General features: G+C 36.9%; 1 protein-coding gene across 1 annotated transcript; it reads right to left on the bottom strand.

Annotated features, from left to right (window-relative positions):
* Nucleotides 1-204: 204 nt before the first annotated feature.
* Nucleotides 205-1,866, bottom strand: ABCI14 (trigalactosyldiacylglycerol 1). The gene has a single exon (XM_006843461.4). The coding sequence runs from the start codon at nt 1,551-1,553 to the stop codon at nt 435-437; it is 1,119 nt and encodes a 372-aa protein (XP_006843524.1). The 5' UTR covers nt 1,554-1,866; the 3' UTR covers nt 205-434.
* Nucleotides 1,867-9,480: the final 7,614 nt, after the last annotated feature.

Raw genomic sequence — 9,480 nt, 5'->3', positions numbered from 1 at the left:
CATTCTTCACTCTTAAATTATAGTCCATAAAAAATCTATGATGCTGTTCAAAATTCAACGGGGCACATATTTTTGCATCATATATGAAAACAAACAAAAACCTCCCACCTTGTTTCAAGAAATAAAAATACCATTCATTTTAGTGGTCACAAAATTAGAGTTGCAACAAAAACCTGAATCAAAAGGAGGAGGACATAAATCAAATAAACAAAATCACCAGCAACTCTGACCTTTCCATTCATCTGGCATTGAATAATACATACAAGAGAAACCCCATTTCTGAAAGTAATAGCAAACTCTGGACATTTAGAACATGAAACTTCATGCAATAATAATCATTACAATGTCCTGACCAGTAACCATGATTACCAAATACTGTGAATGGCGAACCACCCTTAAAACCACATCACAAAATCAGCCCACCATGATCCAAGTCACCCCATTGCAGACTTAAGCGAGTCACCAGCCCCTTGAAAGAAGCAATAAGAGAGCACAAAATCAGCAATGAATATACTAACCAGAGAGATAACAACTGCTGAAGTAGTCGACTCGCCCACCCCCTTAGCACCCCCAAGAGTTGTAACACCCCAAGCACAGCTCACAATCGAAATTATACCACCAAAAACAGTTGATTTTACCATGGCACTCACAATATCCCAAGGCCTTAGGGCTCTTTTTGCACTATCCAATATAATATTAATGCTAACCCCATAAACGGCATCAGCTAAAAGAGCACTGGCAGCCATGCCCACAACGAAACAAAGCAAGGTCAATATGGGTAAAGCTATACAACAAGCAATAACTCTTGGAGTTACCAAATAATCAACTGGGTTTGTACCCAAAACTCTCAAGGTATCAGTTTGCTCTGAAACCTGCATTGTGCCCAATTCAGCTGCAAAAGCACTGCCGATTCGGCCTGCAATTACAATAGAGGTCACCACAGGGCTGAGTTCTCTAGAGAAAGCTAAGGCGAGAACACCACCAACTGATCTATTCAATCCTAATCTTGTAAATTCTCTTACGAATTGTATCGTGAAAGCCATACCAACAAAAGTAGCAGTCAACAAGCACACCCCAACTGACCTTGGGCCTACCCGTTCCAGTTGCTGAAGCGAGTTTTGATAATGGATTTTGCCTGTCAAGCTCCTGAAAATCACTTGGCCTGCAAGTATAAAGACTGATATGCCTCTCCATAGATAGCGAGGTGGCGACCAGTTGCTAAGAAGGGGTGTGTAATGGTCTTGTCCTGGTGCGTTATTGCCTTCTGGAAGGTGAGATGAGGAGCCGTCTGATGCCTGCAAAGATGCGAATGGGCTTTGGCAGATGGGTTTTTTGCAGCTTGATCTGAGGAGTGAGAGAGAGTGAGGATGAGGGGTTTTGATGACAGGGGAATTGGAGTTTTTCAGGAGAGATAAGATCGGGGTTTTTATGAGAGAGAAAGTGGGGTTTTTCAGGAGAGAGAAGGTGGGGCTTTTTATGAGAGAGAGAGTGGGGCGAGAGAGAGGTTTGCTGGAGATGGTGATGGTTGGTTTGAAGAGCGATACAGACCCCATGGTGTGGTAATTCAATCGCAGGGACTGATTGTGAGGGTCGTCATTTTTCGTTGAGGTTTTGAAGAAAGAGGGAGAAAGTGAGTGAAGTTGGGCTTCTTGGAGAATGTGGGTCTCGTGACTTGGGTCCGGTTCTCTCTCTACCTTTACCCTGCTTTACGACTACCACACTACACACTCTACGAACCAGAACAGAGAGAGAAAGAGAATAACCAGGAGAGAGAGCCTGGGGTTTGAGAGAGAGCCTGGGGTTCGAGAGAGCGAAAAAGAGCCTGGGGTTGAGAGAAGGAGGACTTCTATCTGGGTGAAAAAGGTTCGATATAATTAAAAAAAAAAGATTTCAAGCTTTCAAAATAGTGCATTTTATGTTTTGGATTGTCAATTTTCAAGTTTTAATGAACGTGTCCGATCTAAATTATTTTTAAAATTTTAAATTTTATAATTAATAATAAAAATATATTTTAAGATTATCCCAAAGACTTTTAATGTTAAAACCATATTTTGACACTATTTTATTATCGATATCTGAAAATTTTGTATATATCCATTATAGTTTTCGTTATTATCAAAATATCAAATAGTTTCTGTTATTACTGGAATGTTCGTTTTTTTACTTTATAACAAAAAAAATTTAAAAGAATATTTTTTACCTTTTCTCTGTTTTTGAAAAACTGAAAATAGGCAGAAACTTGAAATTTGCATTTTTTTTTTTTTTGTTGAACAACCAAAAATATTTTCGGTTGTTGAACAACCAAAAATAGGACTGCATATTCCATAAGCTTGTTGGAATATACAGTCCTACTTTCGATTATTCAACATCCGAAAATATCGTATTTTCAGTTGTTCAATAACGGAAAATGACCTAATTTTTTGTTGTTGAGCAACCGAAAATAAGACATAAGCTTGGAATTTGCATTCTTATTTTCGGTTGTTCAACAAGCGAAAATATGACATTTTCGGATGTTGAACAAACAAAAATATGACATTTTCGGATGTTGAACAACCAAAAATAGGATAACTTTAGATGTCAAACAAACGAAAATAGAACTGCGTGTTCCATAAGCTTAAACAAGCCTCGTTATTTTCAATTGTTCAAGAACCGAAATTAGCTCACTTTTGGTTTTTGAACAATCGAAAATCCAGCCATTTTTGGTTGTTCAAAAACCGAAAAAAGGGTAAAAAAAAGCTTTTTTAAAAATTTCCATTATAAAAAAAACAGACATTCCAGTACTAACGGAAACTATTTGATATTTTGGTAATATATATATATATATATATATATATATCCGTTATAGTTTCTATTATTACCAAAATATCAAATAATTTCCGTTAGTACTGAAATGTCTGTTTTTTTTATAATAGAAATTTTTTTTTTACCCTTTCTTTGGTTTTTGAACAACCAAAAATGGCTGGATTTTCGATTGTTCAAAAACCGAAAGTGAGCTAATTTCGGTTCTTGAATAATCGAAAATAACGAGGCTTGTTCAAGAGAATTAAATAAAAAAATTTAAAAAAAAAATATTTTAAAATATCAAAATAATTCTAAATTTATTTTAATTAATATTTTTTATTTAACTATTGTTATTATTTTAATTTAATTCTACTGATAAAATTAAAGCCAAAACCCAAATTTCAAATTAGTATCGTTTCTAAATAGAAAATTAAAAATAAAAATAATAGCCATTTTTGGTCCTTGGTTCAATCTAAATCATTAAAAGGTGTGAGCGCGACCGCAACATGTGGACGCAATACCAATGCCTTCACAGAAAAAGGGAGGAAACTGGGAAAGTGAGGAGCCCCAATAATTCTCCATTTGTTTACAGCCTTTCCCTGTTCCTAGACCCGGGAAAATGTCAGTAGTTGAGAAAATGAGAAGTTTTCTCTTCTTTCATTTTAGTGAGCAATGTTGGTAAATGAAGTAGGTGAAAAAGGAGGCAAAAATGAACGAAATAGGCGAAAGACCTTTTTTTTTGGCACGCAGGAGCGACTGCAATATGTTTCCCCCTTTGATATTGTAGTTGTCGCGCATCAGAGATAGAAAAAAAAAAAAAGTCTAATTTTTAATACTTCAAGGTTCTATGCACCGAACTAGAAACCCATTGTGGCACTGTAAACACCAAAGTCTTGTGTTTTTAGAGAAAAGTTTTTAGAGAGAGAAAAATGAATAGAGAGAAAGGGATGAGTATTATATAGTGTCATAAAAAAATTAGAAAAATCATAAATACCCCAAATTCAACTTTTTAGACATCTTATCCTCAAAACGTTTTCTATGTTGGGAAGCAATGTTTTTCCCTTTTATGAGTGAATCAAAGGTAAAGACATCCCACAATGTATGTTTGTACAAATACCAAAAAAAAAAGGGCAATTTGCTAGGTGCCAAGAAAATAGAAATCATAAATTATAAAAATTAAAGTTCTACCAAGCACAATTATAATATAAGGTTTAACGTAGAAAACCCTTCAATATGAAGGGAAAAACCATGGGGTAAATCCAAAAGAAGAATCCACTAAAATCAAATGAGGGTTACAATAAAGTTTCTTCTCAAGTTTTTGCTTAAAACTTGAGGCTTACACTTACAATCAAATGAGAGAACAACAATATCTTGGAGAAGATACAAAGTTACATCACATGCACTAACAATATCATCTCTTTCCCACCCCAAAAAAACCCCAAAAATGGTCTTCCAGTGGCTTAGAGAAACAACCGAAGAGCACACCAGCTATTCCGGTTTTCCAGCTGAGTGTTGAACATGAGAGATAGCAAAAATGGCCTCTACATGGCTTGAGAATAGTGATGGAAACATTGCGACAAACATGTACTTTCTTCTCTCTAAGAGCCTTCAAAGAACCATATCTTTGCTTGCAAATGGTGTCTCTAAAAAAAGACCTCTTTGTTTTGTCTTTTAACACACCCTCCATGCTCTCTCTCTCTCTCTCTAACCCTTTTTTATTTTATTGGGTTTTTTTTTTCTTTCACTTATTATAGGGTTGGGCCCCACAAGGTAATCACCCCAACAAACTCCCCCTCCAGACCTATGAGGAGGGCTCCGCCATACTGGATGCTCACATGGCACCCATGGCTTCCAAAGTTCTGCATAGCTCATGCTTCTCCTTTGGGACTGTCTTCGTCATCATGTATGACGGATTCCGATCGATATGAATTTTACAAATTTTCATCAACCCATTTTCTAAGATATCTCGAATCCAATGGTACCGAACCTCAATGTACTTGGTCTTAGAGTGAAATGTAGCATTCTTGCTCAAATCAATGGCGCTTTGACTGTCACATCTAACTACATACTCATTTTGCTTCAAACTCAACTCCATAAGAAAACGCTTCAACCATAGCATCTCCTTAGAGGCTTTTGTGGCAACAATATACTTTGCCTCTATAGTCGATAGTGCAAATCATTTTTGCAACTTTGATTGCAAAGAAATGGCTCCTCTTGCAAAAGTAAACAAGTAACCTGAAGTAGACTTTCTTCTATCAAATATCTCCTGCCATATCCGCATCCGTATAGGCTTCCACCAAGGGTGATGAGTTTCCAAAACATAAACAAACTTTAAATGTGCCTCTTAGATACCGTAGAATCAAATTTATAGCTTCCCAATGATGTTTGCCTGGATTTGCCAAGTATCTGCTAACTACACCAGTGGCATGTGTTGTGTCAGGCCTTGTGCACACTATAGCGTACATCAAACTCCTTACGGCTGATGCGTCGGGGATCTTCTTCATTTTCTTCTTCTCTTCACTACTGGTTGAAGATAACTTGGTACTCAACTTGAAGTGTCTAGCTATTGGTGTACTAACTGGCTTGGCATTCTTCATGTTGAATCTTTCAAGTACCTTCTCAATGTACTTTTCTTGTGATAGCCAAAACTTTTTGTTCTTCGTATCACACTTGATTGTCATGCTCAAAATTTGTTTTACAGCCCCTAGGTCTTTCATGTCAAATACCATGTTCTATTATTTCTTCAACATGTCAATCAAATAAGCATCTTGACCAACGATAAGCATATCATCAACATATAGCATGAGAATAATAAATGAAGACTCAAAATACTTTATAAGGTAAACATATTAGTCTGCAGTGGTTCTAGTAAAACCATAACTCATCATAAAAGAGTTGAACTGTTTATACCATTGTCGTGAAGTTTTTTTCAATCCATACAAGCTCTTCTTCAACTTATATACCATGTGCTCATTGCCCTTCACTAGGAAACCTTCTGGCTGTTCTATATATATTTCTTCCTTTAGATATCCATGCAAGAAAGCTGTATTGATATCTAACTGCTCAATCTCTAAGTCTTGACTAACAGCTAGACCTAGGATAGTGTGAATAGAAGTCATCTTTACAGCGGGAGAAAAGTTTTCATCAAAATCAACACATTTTTTCTGCCCGAATCCCTTGAGAACCAACCTTACCTTGTACCTCATTTTCTTCTTGTCATCCTCATTTTTCAACCTAAATACCCCCACTTGTTCTTCAAAGCTTTTTGTCCTTTTGGTAGCTCAAAAAGCTCATAGGATTTGTTCTTATGCAATGATTCAATGTCTTCTTGCATGGCTTTCTTTCATTGTTCATTTTGCTCATATATCATAGCTTCTTTAAAATTTTCTAGTTCACCACTTTTAGTGAGTATGACATACTCTGATGATGGATACTTTGTTGAAGCTTTTCGTCTCTTTTGTGACCTTCTCACCATAAGTGGTTTTTCTTGAGGAAGCTGCTCCCCCTGCTCAACATCATTATGTACATCGTCATTTTGAGGAGTCTCACCACCCCAAATTTGGTCATCTTCATCTTGAACTTGTTACTCATCATCATTATGTATGGGTAACAGGGCTTGTGCTTCTGGTAACTCATCTACAAGCCTCTTTGGCGGTTCCTTCTTATCAAAATCGGAAAGTGTTTGCTTTTCACAAAAGATCACATCTCGGCTTCTATGCAACTTCTTGGCCTTAGGATCCCACAACCTGTACCAAAATTCATCATCTCCATAACCTAGAAATACACATTGGGTTGCTTTGTCATCTAACTTGCTTCGATGCTATTTAGGTACATGTATGAAAGCCTTACATCTAAAGACTCTCAAGTGTGAGCATGATACATCCTTGTCGGTCCACACTCTTTCTGGCACATCCCCTTCCAATGGAGTCGAAGGAGATAGATTTATCAAGTAGCACGTCGTATTCATAGCGTCACCCCAAAACTCTTTTGATAACTTAGCTGAAGAAAGCATGCTTTTAACCCTTTCCATTATGGTATGATTCATTCTTTCTGCAACATCATTATATTGCGGTGTGGAGGGAACAGTCTGCTCATGTCATATTGCATGCTTGACACAATAGTCCTCAAACTTCCTTGATGTGTACTTTTCACCATTATCTATACGAAGGCATTTCAAGGAGTTTGATGTTTGTCTTTCAATCATAACATGGAACTTTTGAAAAATTTCAAATACTTGGTATTTGCTCTTCATGGCAAAGCTCCAAACCTACCTGGATGCATCATCAATAAAAGTGACAAAATACAAAGCACCACCAAAAGTTTTCACAATCATAGGGCCACATATATCAGAGTAAACTAAATCAAGTATTTCAGTATCTCGTTTAGTTTTAGCATGTGAAAAAGAAACTAGATGGTGTTTTCCTACTTAATAATGATCACAAGGAGTTAATGGCGTACCTTTGAGACTTGGAATAAAATTTCTCTTCACCAAAATCTCCAAACATTTCTCACTCATGTGACCAAGTCACCGATGCCACAAGTCAGATAGAGATTCTTCAAAAGTAATGGTTACCTCACCTTTGGATAACTGAGCTTCGGTCTTGTAGAAAGAGCAGCACTTCTTGCTTCTTGCTACAATAAGAGAGCCATTTTTCAACTTCCATACTCCATTGCCAATTTGTGACTCATACCATCCATCATCAATCATTCATGTTGAGATGAGATTCAATCTAAGGTCTGAAACATGTCTCACATCCTTGCGGACCAACTTGTAGCCGGTATTGGTAGTAATGCAAATATCACCCATTCCAATAATTTTAGATACTCTATTATTTCCCATCCTTACCGAACAAAAGTATCCCAACTTGTATATGGTAAAGAAATCTCTGTGTGAAGTAGTAAGGAAGGACGCTTCTGTATCAATCATCCAATTTGGATCTTCGCATCCTGCACAAACACAACCTTCACCACACGTCGAGAAGATTATAATGTCATCGAATGAAATTGCAGTGGTTTCCTGATATTCTTTGTTCCCATCACCACGTTTTCCTTCTTTTTTATCTCTTTTGAACTTTTGACACTCATTCTTCATACGTCCGGGCTTCTTGCAATAATAAGTCACACATTTTCTCGACTTGGATCTCCCTGTTGATTTGCTTCGGTTATGATGTTCTCTATTCTTCGGTTTCCCCCGTTCTTCAGTTACTAATACGTGTGAGTGGGAGGAATCTGAAGATTTTCTTCTCACTTCTTCATTCAACAAACTACTTGTAACTTGGCTCATGGTAATAATCTCATTGGGTGCCGAGTTGCTAAGGGATACAACAAGGGTCTCCCAAGTGATAGGCAATGAGCTCAACAACAGCAGTGCTTGCAACTCATCATCTAGCATCATCTTCATAGCCGCCAACTGATTTATAATGCTTTGCATTTCATCCAAGTGCTCCGCAACCGATCCGTTCTCCTTAAAATTCAAGTTTACAAGTTTTGTAATTAAAAATGCCTTATTTCCGGCCGTTTTTCTCTCATCCAAATCATGCAATTTCTTCTATAATGAAATTGCACTAGTTTTTATTGATACATAGTGGAACACAGTATAATCCAACCATTGCCGGATGCAAGCAATTGCTTTCCGGTCTAAATTCTTCCAATCATCATCGGTGATGGTTTCTGGCTTCTTCTCGATCCCCTCAATTGACAAATAGAGGTCTCTAGAATATAGAAGGTCTTCCATCTTGGCCTTCCAAATTGACCAATTACCCCCATTCAAACTAATCATTTGTGTAAAGGTATTTGCATCCATCTTTGATTCACACACGAATAAAAACAAACACTTGATGTGCAAATGCTCTGATACCAGTTGTCGGGAACCAATGCTCTTCCCTTCTATATGTGAATCAAAGGTAATAACATCCCACAATGTATGTTTGTGCAAATACCGAAAAAAAAGGGTAATTTGCTAAGTGCCAAGAAAATAGAAATCACAAATCACAAAAAGAAAAGTTCCACCAACACAATCACAACACAAGGTTTAACGTAGAAACTTCTATGTGAAAGGAAAAACCACGGGGAAAATCCGAGAGAGGAATCTACTAAAATCAAACGAGAGTTACAATATAGTTTCTTCTCAAGTTTTTGGCCAAAACTTGAGGCTTACAATCAAATGAGAGAACAACAATAACTTGGAGAAGATACAAAGTTACCTCACAAACATCAACAAGATCATCTCTTTTCCACTTCAAAAAAAGCCCCAAAGATGGTCTTCCAATAGCTTAGATAAACAACTGGAGAGCACACGAGCTATTTCGGTTTTCCAGCTGAGTGTTAAGCATGAGAGATAACAAAAATGACATCTAGATGGCCTGATAATGGTGATAGAAACCTTGCTACAAACTTGCACTTTTTTCTCTCCAAGAGCCTTCAAAAAACCCTATCTTTGCTTGCAAATGGTGTCTCTAAGAAAACCCCATTTGTTTTGTCTTTTAAAATACCCTCTATGCTCTCTCTCTTTAAAAACCTCTCTCTCTCTAACTCTTTCTTATTTTGTTGGAGTTTTTTTTTTCTTTCACTTCTTATGGGGCTGGACACCACAAGGTAATCACCCCAACATTTTATCCCACCCTAAACACGTTTTTTCTTATATTTACCCCCCAAATCAAAAAGTCAATGAACTTAGGACAAAAATATACTTACTTGCTC

Source organism: Amborella trichopoda, chromosome 8 (genome assembly GCF_054954075.1).
Source record: "Amborella trichopoda isolate Santa Cruz 75 chromosome 8, AtrichopodaSantaCruz75HAP2 v2.0, whole genome shotgun sequence".
In the NCBI taxonomy this organism is placed as follows: Eukaryota; Viridiplantae; Streptophyta; class Magnoliopsida; order Amborellales; family Amborellaceae; genus Amborella; species Amborella trichopoda.
This window is presented reverse-complemented; position numbering and strand designations above follow the sequence as displayed.

What these genes read in the sequence shown, in the direction of transcription:
- ABCI14 (XM_006843461.4), bottom strand. Translation starts at nt 1,553, where the DNA reads ATGGGGTCTGTATCGCTCTTCAAACCAACCATCACCATCTCCAGCAAA.